We start from the raw sequence: 12,244 nt of genomic DNA, 5'->3' as shown, positions 1-12,244 counted from the left end.
CAGCGGTGCCCCAGAACCTCTTGCGGAGCGAGGGTCGGGATGCAGGCGCGGTGTCTCCGGTCTCTCCTGCCCGGCTCGCTCAGGAGGAATCGCGGTCCATGCTGCAGCCCAGCGCCTCGATGTCGTTGCTGATGTGCGAGATCATCCGGTCCCACTCGTCCTCCTCCGATGGGACCGACTGGTCGTCCGAGCTGCCGGCGGCGCCGTTGCCGTTGGTGGTGGAGTTGGAGGTGGTGCTCAGAGTCCGCCTGTACCTCCCGAAACTGTCTGTGATGATGCCCCGGCCGTCCTTCACGCCGATGGTCTCCAGGAAGTTCTCGAAGTGTTGGCTGTCCTTCTCCGGGATGAAGGGACGGAGACCTGCATCAGGGAAGGAAAAACGAGGAGAATGGGAACGCAGAGAGGACACCCAGGACAGGTTTCCCTATGGATTTGCTCGGCTGTCTGAAATTCCTGGGGGCTTCTGAGCCCTCCGGCACAGCCCAGCTGCCCAAAACGGCACGGGGTTCTGCAGAGAAGCCTGTTTCGGCGGGGGACTGGTGCTACTGGAGTCTCCAGCTTGTGGCCACACCTCACACTCACACCCAAGAACGGCAGCCGCTGCCCACCGAGGACAAAATCCTGCTAAAGTGGGATTTTTCCGAGCTCGGAAGGATCGTCTTCTAATTCCTCACCGAAACATATTGCTTGGCTTTCCTGAGCTTACGGCGGTAACGGCACCAGGCGGTGACTCCAGTGCCCAAGGAGCGCGGGCAGCGGCAGCTGCCAGGACACCTGTCCCTGTCCCTGCTCCGCACATCCTGCTGTGGGGCCCGATGGGTGGCTGGCACCTGCCGGGAAGAGCGGAGAGGGCCAGTGGGATGCAGGTGGGGCATGCTGCTAACGAGCCTTTGAGGATTTTAACTCTTAAAATCCCTCACTGCTGCTTCCCATAGTCAGTCCCAGCTTCAGGGCTCCAGCCACCACCCAAACCGCTCGGAAAAAAAACTCTGGGCACTCAAAAATGTGAAAGAAAAACCTTTAGTGGAGGTTTTTCAGCACAGTCTGAGCCCAGGGAGAAGATTTGCTGCCCTCATCTTCTCTATTTCACCCTGCCCACCCTGGTGAAACCCAGCTCTGTCCCGGGAGACCACGGCACCGGTGCGCCTGGCCAGGCTGGGAAAAACGAGGCGGATACGCAATCGGCCTCCCAGCACGGCGACCTTGCCGCTGCACCGGCGCCGTTAAAAGCGAGTCGGCAGCATGTGTGTCGTGGCAAGAAAATGCCTTTGTGCCGGAGGCGGCTGCGCCACCGGATCACCGGGACAAAGGGAAGAAAAGAGCCGCCCCTCTCCCCCGCGGCACGTCGGCCCCGCCGAGCGTCCCCCCCGCGCTTTTTGGCAGATTCTGCTTTTAAAAGAGGATGAAAACACACAGCACCGCTGTTCAGGCACGAGAGGTGGCTCCGTGTTGGCACCTGCTCTGTTGGGATGCCCCCCAGCACCAGCCCTACAGCCCCTCCTGTGGGGTGTGGGACACCTCAGTGCCCAGCCTAGATCCTGCCCATGCCAGGGCTGGAGCAGAGATACCAGGTGAGGCCCGTGTGCTCCTGCCCCAAGCCCACGGGCTCTCGTTAATCTTTTACATTATTAAAGCTAAATCAAAGCTGGGAGTTTGAGCAGTTTGACCATGGTCCTGGTCCCCTGCCAGGGTGCACACCTTTCCTCTAGGGAACATGGATTCAACATGCCTGGATAAACAGCACATCCAACACCGGAATCGCCTGGCGTCGGGCACCGTGTGGCTGGCCAAGGACCAGACCCCTCTCTCCTGGAGAACTGTTGGGAGACAGGCACTGGCACAGGTTGCCCAGAGAAGCTGTGGCTGCCCCATCCCTGGCAGTGTTCCAGGCCAGGTTGGATGAGGCTTTGAGCAACCTGGTGTAGTGGAGGGTTGTCCCTGCCCATGGCAGGGTGGTTGGAACTGGATGATCTTTGAGGTCCCTTCCAACCCAAACCATTCCATGATTCCTGCTACCAACAGGTACCAGAAAGCCCCGTGCTGGGTCTGGAGGAGGTACCCAGGCTCCCTCCGCAGCCAGGAGGGAGAGGTGAGCATCTCAAGCCTCTGAGATGGCAGCCTAGGCTAGATGGACCCAGCTGCCCTCTGGAAACAGGTATCTCTGAGGAGAGATGGACTGAGGCGTCATTCCTTGCTTGGTGACACCCCAAAGAACCTTCGTGCCATCCACACCCACCCCTTTACCCCCCATCACATCACCCACGTGGAAGGCCCGTGCGTCAGCCATCGGTACCGGGCACGTCACGAGGGCTCAGGAGCAGAATTCCCGGCAGCTGACGCTCACCTAAGAGCAGGAACTTTCTGCTGTCCCCGTAGAGCTGCTTCAAGTTGATGCAGAACTCGTGGATCGAAGCCCCGTTGCGATACTCGTGCAGGAGCATTGCGAACTGCTGGATCTCTTGGGAAGAGAGTTTCGTTCGGAGCTGGGGAAAAGCAGCACGTTGCAAAGGTCACTGATTTGTTTTTTTTTTATTTTTAGGAGGAAGAGATGGTGGGAAGGCTGGGAATGGTGTTTCTTGGATTTACTGCTATTTGATAAGAGCTGCAGTAATGAACCAGCTCATCCCAACGGAAAAGCAGGACAGGTTGGTGCCACCCACTACCAGCTTTCAAAGGGGGACAAGCTGTGAGCGTGCGCAGGGACTGGGACTCGTGAAGTGACAGACCGGACTGCTGTGGATGGTGTGACGGGCTTTTACACGGTGAGAGGGGACAAGGAGGTGGGAGTGATCCTGCAGGGAAGGATGTGAGGTCGTCAAGGTTCCATGAGGTCTCCGAGCACAAATGGTATGAAAAGGATGTTCCTACACCAGCACGGGCTCATGTTCTACACACCGAGGTGAGAAGGCTCTGGGGAGACCTTCCAGTACCTAAAGGGGCTCCAAGAAAGCTGGAGAGGGGCTTTGGACAAGGGTGTGGAGTGACAGGACACGGGGCAATGGCTTTAAACTGAAAGAGGGGAGATTTCGATGAGATCTGAGGGGGAAATTCTTCCCTCTGAGGGTGGTGAGGCACTGGCACAGGTTGCCCAGAGAAGCTGTGGCTGCCCCATCCCTGGCAGTGTTCAAGGCCAGGTTGGATGGGGCTTTGGGCAACCTGGTGTAGTGGAAGGTGTCCCTGCCCATGGCAGAGGGGTTGGAACTGGATGATCTTGGAGGTCCCTTCCAACTCAAACCATTCTGTGACTCTATGAATCTCACATGCCAAGAGCACTCAAACACCCTAAAGGGAAGGAAACCCCTCCACCCTGCCCCACAACCCAAGGGCATCCTACCGTCATCATATAGTCCTGGAGCAGCTCCGTCGCCGTGGTGCTCAGCTCACTCTCGCTGACTGTCTTGATGTGCGGAGACTGTTGCGTGGAGAAGGAGGAGGGGGAGTTGTCACCTGCATCCAAGGTTTCCGGGAAGGAACTGAAATGCAAACAGATCGTGAGTGCTCCAGAGCTCCTCGGGCACCTTCTGCATCGCTGTGGCTGGTGGTCGCGGCGCGGGAGAGCCTGGAAGAGCGAGGAGGCACGCGGTGAAGTGCTCTCTACAGTAAGGCTGGGAGCCTTCTGCTCCTGGGAGCACCTGAAGGCTCCGCAAAGCACGGCGGACTTGAGTTATACTGGTCTGGTGACCCGCTGAAAACAAAGCCCTGCCTGGGCATCAACCCCCTCCCACTTCTTTCTCATTTTGGGAAAAATCAATATCACAAAACACCTTATTCTGGTGTCGAAGGCGACATTTTCAAATCACATCGGTCAATTTTAAACAACTGGTGTGTGTTTATGTCAGGTTTTCAGCCCACAAATGCTAGTTCTCAGCAGTCACTGATTCAGGAGGGAAAAAGTTCCCAAAAATTTCCCAAAATAAAGGGGTTTGGGGCAAACCCTTATCCCAACTCCAGGTGGACTGTACCAAGGGAAAGCAGCCGGGCCAGCGTGGCATCCCTGCTTTGCCGCCACCGGGGACCGCACGTACGCTGCGGACGTGACCCGCTCCGCAAACCCGCGGCGGCGGCACAATCCGGGCAGGGAGCTCGGCTCGGCAGGCGGACAGTGGGAACACAGCCCGCCGTTTCAGGCAGACTGGGCAGCAGCTTCCCAAAGCGCAGAGCGCAGCGGTTCCCGCTCCGGGGGATTGAACGCTCCGGGGCACCAACAGCGCCGAGCGTGCGTGCCGTGCGTCACTTACAAAGTGCTCGCTTCCGTCTCGTAGGATTCCTTAACGTCCACTTTGGTGGAAGAGTCATCTGCAAGGGAAACATGCGAGATGTGGAGTTTAAGAGGGAGAAATTCGGTGCTTTTCCCAGCAGAGGAGGGTGGTTTTTTTAATACCATGCAGGAGGGAAGCCACCAGGCTGGCTCCGACCTCAGAGGGTGGTAGAAGGAGGCGATGGATGTTGGTGAAGATGAGGAGAGACTCTCAAATGGGCCCAGTAAGAAACAAACGGGGAGAGCACGGACTTACCGCTGTGTAAGGACATGTGCCGCGTCGGCGTGGACGCCCCATCGAATATTGCTCTGTCCAAGAAGTCTATGGTGGACTCGGTGTAAACAATCTGGAAGACTTGGCTGAGAAGTGAGCACAGCTCCTCGGCGGTCACCTGGAGAGGGAGCAAAGAAGGGCTGGTGGAAGGCAGAAGACATCATGGTGGCCTTTCTCTTCAGCTCCCTACGGTGAGGACACCACGCGGGACAAGCGATGTGCTGTGTTTGGAAGGGGGTTGTTCTCCCAGCGAGGAGAGGGAACCCACTCGTTCAAGATCCAGGATGTTGCTTGACCCACAGGGTCTCCAGGGCTGGAGGTGACAAATCTCGAATCTCGTTGCCACCTCCTGCTGTCCCCTGGGGTTTTCCTCAGTGCCAGAGGAGACAAACTCCGGAGATGTTGCCCCTCATCACCCTCCCATACTGCCAGAGAAGCACCCCAGCCCTCTTCCACCAGCCAGACCCCGGCAATAGGAGATGGGATGCTCTGCCATCAGCTCACAGCTATTAATGAGCACCCAGATTCCGTGTCGATGCTCTGTCCTACCCCTTGGTTCAGCTTCCTGGGATTTCGGCTACGTAACCTACATCCCACACAGGCGCAGGGACCCCAAGGAGTGTTTCAGCTGAAAACAAGGGGAGCGAAACCCCACCCTGGAGGCAAAGGGTTCCTGTTGTGGAAGTAGGAGCGCGTGGGCCGAGATCAAAATCTCTGGATCCAGCCACCAGATGAAACAAATTTCCAGGTGAGCATCAGGAAAACTCCCCGGTTAGCAAAATCTTAATGTGGGAGAGATTCAGTTGTCTTTACGGATTTCCTGCTGCAGGAGAAAGCGCCGGGCAGCAGGTACCACTACCAAGGGAAAACCAGCTTCTGATACCCTCTCGTGTCCGAACCAGGTCTCAGGGCTTTGGCAGGGACCAGGTTTCCTCCTCTACGTGGCACCTTGTGCACCAGCAAAGCCCAACCCACACCCTGCAGTCTTAAAACTGGGCCTGTGTGAGTCACACAACGTACGGCCAGGTCAACATCTGGTCACGTAACAGAGGGGACACTTGGTGAGAGCAGGATGGTGGCTCTCCACCATCAACCTGAGAGCTTGGGGACACCCTGGTCCAAGGGCCACAAAACCTCCCAGCAAGCCCAGTCCCGGCATCATCGCAATCGGAGAGTGACTCTGGTGGGACTCCAAGGTGGGACAGGGTTTTAATCGAGTGGTTTGAGTCTTACTTTGTTCTCCGTAGCCAGGACCACCAAGCAACACGCTTCGACGGGAACCACCCCGCTCTCGGACAGCGAGCCCGAGGTCAGGGCTTTGGAGCTCTCGGCACAGAGACTCGGGCTTGGGGAGATCCCGGGGTCCTGAGCTGAGAGAGAGAGACATCGTGATGGAACGGTCAAGGCAAGGAGAGAACAGCAAGGAGTCCTGGCATGGTGAGCTGTCCTCCAAGCAGGCTGCCTGGAGGGGACGGCAAAGCCCCTGAAGCAGGAGAGCAGAGGATCCCGCAGCCGGGAGAAAACATCCCGGAGGAGGGAGCTCCCGGGAACCCCAACTGAAAGCCAAAGTCTTTGAATGAAAATCCTATAATTCAGCGCTGGTTTCAGACAACTCTGTAAAGCGCCGGCTTCATTTCCGTGGCTCAGCCAGCTCCGAAATCCATCAGCAGAATTCCAGCCTTCTCAGTCACAGCCCATTTATCCTACAGACCGTCCCGTGCTGTCACGGGGTTCGTAATCCCCTAAGTCTCTGTCATTCCACCCTCTAAGCAGCTCAGCCGTCCCCCAGACCACGCGGGTCTGACACACACAGAGCTGCTGAGGACAGCTCGGGGCCCTCTCCAGTTGTCACAAGAAGTGAGGTGTGGCAGAAGCCATGGGTGCCACCTCGGTTACCCAGCATGGGCATTTAGACACGCAGCACCACGATGAAATCCTGCCAGCGACCTGCACAAGGGTTGCAAACAGCACGGAAGGTCCCACACGTGTGGGGACCGGGCTGGAGGAGCTGCCTCTACCTCCTCTCCTTGCTGACATCCAAAAAGGATCCCACAGACTGGAGCAGGATGGGCAACGTAGAATCAACTACTGCACATTAAGATCCCAAACTTTCCTAAGAGTCAGTAAATCAACCTGGACAGGCTGGAGAGGTGGGGCTGTGTAACCTCATGGTTATGGGCAAGGTCCTGCACGTGGGTTGGGGCAATCCCAAGCACAAGTCCAAGTTGGGTGGAGAATGGATGGAGAGCTGCCCTGAGGAGAAGGACTTGGGGCTGCTGGTTGGGGAGAAGCTCAACATGAGCCGGCACCATGTGCTGGCAGCCCAGAAAGCCAACCGTGTCCTGGGCTGCACCCAGAGCAGCGTGGGCAGCAGGGCGAGGGAGGGGATTCTGCCCCTCTGCTCTGCTCTCGGGAGATCCCCTGCAGTGCTGCCTTCAGCTCTGGGGGCCCCAACATCAGGAGGACACGGAGCTGCTGGAGCGGGGCCAAAGGAGGCCACGGAGATGATGGGAGGGCTGGAGCACCTCTGCTCTGGAGACAGGCTGGGAGAGTTGGGGCTGTTCAGCCTGGAGAAGAGAAGGCTCCGGGGAGACCTTCCAGCACCTCCCAGTGCCTAAAGGGGCTACAGGAAAGCTGGAGAGGGCTTTGGACAAGGGCGTGTAGTGACAGGACACGGGGCAATGGCTTTGAACTGAAAGAAGGGAGATTTCCATGAGATCCGAGGAAGAAATTCTTCCTCTGAGGGTGGTGAGGCACTGGAACAGGTTGCCCAGAGAAGTTGTGGCTGCCCCATCCCTGGCAGTGTTCAAGGCCAGGCTGGACGGGGCTCTGAGCAACCTGATGTAGTTGAAGATGTCCCTGCCCATGGCAGGGGTTTGGACTAGATGACCTCTAAAGGTCCCTTCCAACCCAAACCATTCTTGGATTCTAGGATTCTATGAAGGACACCAATTATTTTGGTCTATTCTTACCCAGCATTGCCTTTCATAGAATCCCAGAACGGTTTGGGTTGGGAGAGACCTCAAAGATCATCCAGTTCCAACCCCCCTGCCACGGAACTTTGTCCTGTTTTTGGTCAAGCTGGCTGCCATCTCACACCAGGACAATACTGGCTGCTGTGGGGCTCTGCCCCACAACCCCAAAACACACAGTAACCCCAAAACACAAGGCCACAGCCCCACCCCGTGCTGGCCACAACCTACCTGTCTTCAGCACGACCAAGTGAGAGGAGTCATCTCGGATGTAGGAAACAGACGCGATGTCATGGATGGGGACCCTGAGGATGAGATCTTCTCCATCCCTCCACACCAGCTTGATGTTGTAGGCGGAGAGACTGATGACAGCATCGTGTTCTTGGGTCAGCTGCCCCGGGAGCTGGTGTGCTCTCTAAAATAAACGTATTTCTATTAATTTGCTGAACTCTTTCTTCGTTGCTAACAGTCTGGTAATGGGCTTCCCTCCCAGGGGTTGGAGGACATCAGCCAGGCCAGGACCCAGCCCTGAGGAAGCTCTATAAATCCTTTTTTTTCCACACTGTGCATGTTAGAGACTACACAGAGCGGGTCATTCAACGGGACGAGCGCTCACCTTTGCGTTATCGATCAAATGCAGGATTTCCGTGCGGCTGGAGGGGTTCAGGTACCCTGGGATGGATGTGAGTTGACCTAAATACTGGAAAAGAAGAACCAAACCCTTAACACGTCACGTGCAAGCTAAGCGCAGCCCCGAACACGCCACCTACTGCAAGAAAGACACCGTCAACACAGAGCAACGGGCTGGTGCCCCACATCAGTGCGTCAGAAGCTGCTAAATACCCCTGGAAGTTCTGGAAGCATGGAAGTTCCCTCACACCTATAAGGTCTCTACGAGCCCCAGCCCCAGCCGGGCAGACGGTACCTTCACTTCTTTCTCGATGTAGTCATTGAGCAGCACATCTGGTTCGACGCGGTCAGGAAGGGACACCACCACCGTGTGCAGAGGCCGTCTCTCCGTCACCTTCTCCTGGGCTTTTTTATCCCGACCTTTTTCACCCTTCAGGAAGACTCGTTTGAAAGGAGACACTATTCCAGGCTGGAGAGAGAAAGGGAAAGGCTGAGGGGCTGGGGTTAAGGGGAGTTTCTGCACCGAAATGAGGGGGAAACCAGCAGCAGCCCCCACCCAGCGCTCCTCCGGACCCATCTGTACTCACAGCCTGGTGGACAGGCTGGTTTTAGAGCTACGAACAACGTGTGTGAGATCTTCCGCTGAAAACCACTTTCCCACGACACAGTGCAAGAACACAAGTACTGATTGGGCGGAGAATGGATGGAGAGCAGCCCTGAGGAGAAGGACTTGGGGGTGCTGGTGGATGAGAAGCTCAACATGAGCCGGCACTGTGTGCTGGCAGCCCAGAAAGCCAACCGTGTCCTGGGCTGCACCCAGAGCAGCGTGGGCAGCAGGGCAAGGGAGGGGATTCTGCCCCTCTGCTCTGCTCTCGGGAGACTCCCCTGCAGTGCTGCCTTCAGCTCTGGGGTCCCCAACACAAGAAGGACATGGAGCTGCTGGAGCGGGTCCAGAGGAGGCCACGGAGATAATGGGAGGGCTGGAGCACCTCTGCTCTGGAGACAGGCTGGGAGAGTTGGGGCTGTTCAGCCTGGAGAAGAGAAGGCTCCGGGGAGACCTTCCAGCACCTTCCAGTGCCTAAAGGGCCTACAGGAAAGCTGGAGAGGGGCTTTGGACAAGGGTGTGTAGTGACAGGACACGGGGCAATGGCTTTGAACTGAAAGAGGGGAGATTTCAATGGGATCTGAGGAAGAAATTCTTCCCTCTGAGGGTGGTGAGACACTGGCACAGGTTGCCCAGAGAAGCTGTGGCTGCCCCATCCCTGGCAGTGTTCCAGGCCAGGTTGGATGGGGCTTTGGGCAACCTGGTGTAGTGGAGGGTGTCCCTGCCCATGGCAGGGGGGTTGGAACTGGGTGATCTTTGAGGCCCCTTCCAACCCAAACCGTTCTGGGATTCTGTAAGTGCCTGTTACCAAAACAAACCACTTTCCTCCCAAACTCACACTGCGCAACCTTTCAGTTCAGAAAAAATTACCAATAAACATTCCGATTAAGAGCCGTGAGAGGGAGCGAGCCGCGGGCAGCCTTCCCCTCGCCCCAGCGCAGCGTGACATTCCACCCGGCGTTCGCAGCGAGCGGCTCGCTCCCCGCCGGCGACACAGGATTGCAAAAGGAACAGGCCGAGATGCTGCCAAGGTCTCAGGGGAGCCCCACAGACGTGAGTACGTGACCCAAGAGATGGGGGGAAAAAAAAAAACCAAACCACCAGGTCTTCGTGTTCCCAAACCACTGAGTGCTGGGTTCGGGTCAGAACCAGGAGCCAGCCCCAGCCCAGCTGGCAGCAGCGTGCACACACGGGCTCCCAGCTATAGAGGGAGCATCACCACCGTCCTTCTAGGCATGGAAAACCCTGGGAACGCTGCACGCCCAGGAGATGTCGTGGCAGAGCTGACCCTGACCGGTGTAGTAGATCCCCCACCAAGCTCTACACCAGCTTGCCCGATGGTGACACCACTGGGAGCGTGCACAGACTGCAATTCCAAGATTCCCAGCTCGAAGGGATGTTTTGAAGCGGGTAGATCCAATGCTCAGGATTCACGGTGGTGGTAAACACCGGGGTGGAGGGGAAAGGCAGAGCTCCCCGTGGCCACGCAGCTCCGAGGCACCGCACACGCTCGGCTCCGGCTGCGCGTCCCACCGCAGTGATGCTCTCTGCTTCCCACCCCCTGGGGCAACCATGCTTTGGTGGGCAAGGAAAAGGGCCGTACGGTCTAGAGAGAGACGGAGAAGATTCTTCGAAAGGCGAATTAATTAAATATAAACCAAGTGCTCCTGCTCAGAAAAACACGGAGTAATTTGCAACCTCAAAGAGCAGGAGCTCCTGGCAAATTCGGCTCATCTCTTGCCACCAGCCACTCCAGGACCTTGCCTTGGAAACCACTGTCAAGGAGAACTGCAAACCCTTCGTCTAAACCGCTTGAGCGTTGGCCAGCAGGGCGAGGGAGGGGATTCTGCCCCTCTGCTCTGCTCTCCTGAGACCCCCCTGCAGTGCTGCCTTCAGCTCTGGGGCCCCCAACACAAGAAGGACATGGAGCTGCTGGAGCGGGGCCAGAGGAGGCCACGAAGATGATGGGAGGGCTGGAGCACCTCTGCTCTGGAGACAGGCTGGCAGAGTTGGGGCTGTTCAGCCTGGAGAAGAGAAGGCTCCGGGGAGACCTTCCAGCACCTCCCAGTGCCTAAAGGGGCTACAGGAAAGCTGGAGAGGGGCTTTGGACAAGGGCGTGTAGTGACAGGACACGGGGCAACGGATTTAAACTGAAAGAGGGGAGATTTCGATGGGATCTGAGGGAGAAATTCTTCCCTCTGAGGGTGGTGAGGCACTGGCACAGGTTGCCCAGAGAAGCTGTGGCTGCCCCATCCCTGGCAGTGTTCAAGGCCAGGTTGGATGGGGCTTTGGGCAACCTGGTGTAGTGGAGGGTGTCCCTGCCCATGGCAGGGGGGTTGGAACTGGATGCTCTCTGAGGTCCCTTCCAACCCAAACCGTTCTGGGATTCTATGATTGTACTTGGTGGGGGAGCATCACCACCACCGTCACCTACTCCCAGCAGCGTCCCTTCCCGCTCGGCTTCAGGTGCACTGGTGGGACCTGCTCCCATCAGGCAGCTTCAGCCTCTCTCGTCGTTTTTCTCACCACAGACGAGTGTGAAAGATCTACAGGAACAAAAGAGATCAAAGCCAGACTGAAAGAAATTGAGATCGTCGTACTAGGGTGGGAAAGTGGGATGGAAAAGCTCCTGGTTGAATATTATTATCAAATCCCAGAGTGAGCCCGGCACCACAAGGACATTGGGGACAGCCCGGCCCTGAAAAACGTCCCTTGGACCAGGGTGATAAAAATAGAGAGTTTATAGGGCAAAAAGGACAGGAAACACAGCTGCACCACGTTGGCCTCGCAAACCAGCTCTGCCGTTACAACATCAGGGCCAGCACCGCCGAGCGCTGCAGATTTTAGGGAAAACATGCCTCCCTTCAGCTGGGATCCCGAAACAGAGCAGCACCCTGCGCTGCGCAACCCAGCCAGCTCCTGCCGAGCTTCAGAGAGAAGAAAATCCTGAACATGAACAGGTCTGTCTGCCAAGACCGGAGCATCGGGCGCGACCCTGGCTCTGCCACCCCGGCTACGAGGGTGTCCGACCCCAAACCTTGGCTGCTGCTGCATAAAGATCCCGTTCCACCAGCACCTTTTAGGAATTAAAGCAGAGAGAGAGGCAGAAATCTGCCGCCCGGCTCAGGGCTGTATCACAACGGTCCCCCCCCAGCCACATCTCCCTCCACCAGTTGGGGTCCGGCAGCTCCAGTTCGGTTCACCTCTCTGTGCCGAGGCTGCCGGATCCGGTTCAATCCATACGGAACAAACCAGAAGAAACTCCCACTTTTCCCTCGAGGATGTGGGCAGCCTGCGTAGGGCTGGGAGGATGCTGCGACGGGACCATCGTTCCCCACCATCCCGCACCTCCAAACCTCGTGGCAGAGCCACGGGCTCTCCTCGAAGGAGGATTTGGGGCGCCGAAATCCACGGCTGAGGCGTCGCCCGGCGTGACGCAACGCGAAACCAACAGCTTCTGCATTTCGGAGAGACGACATAAACCCAGCACCCACCTCATCCTCCAT

At 57.3% G+C, this 12,244-nt stretch overlaps 1 protein-coding gene across 1 annotated transcript; it reads right to left on the bottom strand.

Annotated features, from left to right (window-relative positions):
- Positions 1–79: 79 nt before the first annotated feature.
- On the bottom strand, positions 80–12,244 carry CCM2 (CCM2 scaffold protein). Its single transcript, XM_086614628.1, has 10 exons — positions 12,233–12,244; positions 8,541–8,564; positions 8,121–8,204; positions 7,736–7,919; positions 5,766–5,902; positions 4,515–4,650; positions 4,239–4,296; positions 3,335–3,473; positions 2,345–2,483; positions 80–360 (listed from the first exon to the last, which is right to left on the bottom strand). The coding sequence occupies exons 1-10, from the start codon at positions 12,242–12,244 to the stop codon at positions 80–82; spliced, it is 1,194 nt and encodes a 397-aa protein (XP_086470754.1).

Source organism: Tauraco erythrolophus, chromosome 7 (genome assembly GCF_009769465.1).
Source record: "Tauraco erythrolophus isolate bTauEry1 chromosome 7, bTauEry1.pri, whole genome shotgun sequence".
Lineage (NCBI taxonomy): Eukaryota > Metazoa > Chordata > Aves > Musophagiformes > Musophagidae > Tauraco > Tauraco erythrolophus.
Note: the sequence above shows the minus strand (reverse complement) of the source record. Positions and strands in the feature narration are given on the sequence as shown.

Bases quoted from the DNA above. Each gene is read 5' to 3' on its own strand.
- CCM2 (XM_086614628.1), bottom strand. The intron at 8,205-8,540 runs GCCCAGGAGAAG...CTTCTTTTCCAG, and splicing joins AAAAAGGTCGGGATAAAAAA to TATTTAGGTCAACTCACATC. The intron at 5,903-7,735 runs GTAGGTTGTGGC...TCTCTCTCTCAG, and splicing joins CTTGGTCGTGCTGAAGACAG to CTCAGGACCCCGGGATCTCC.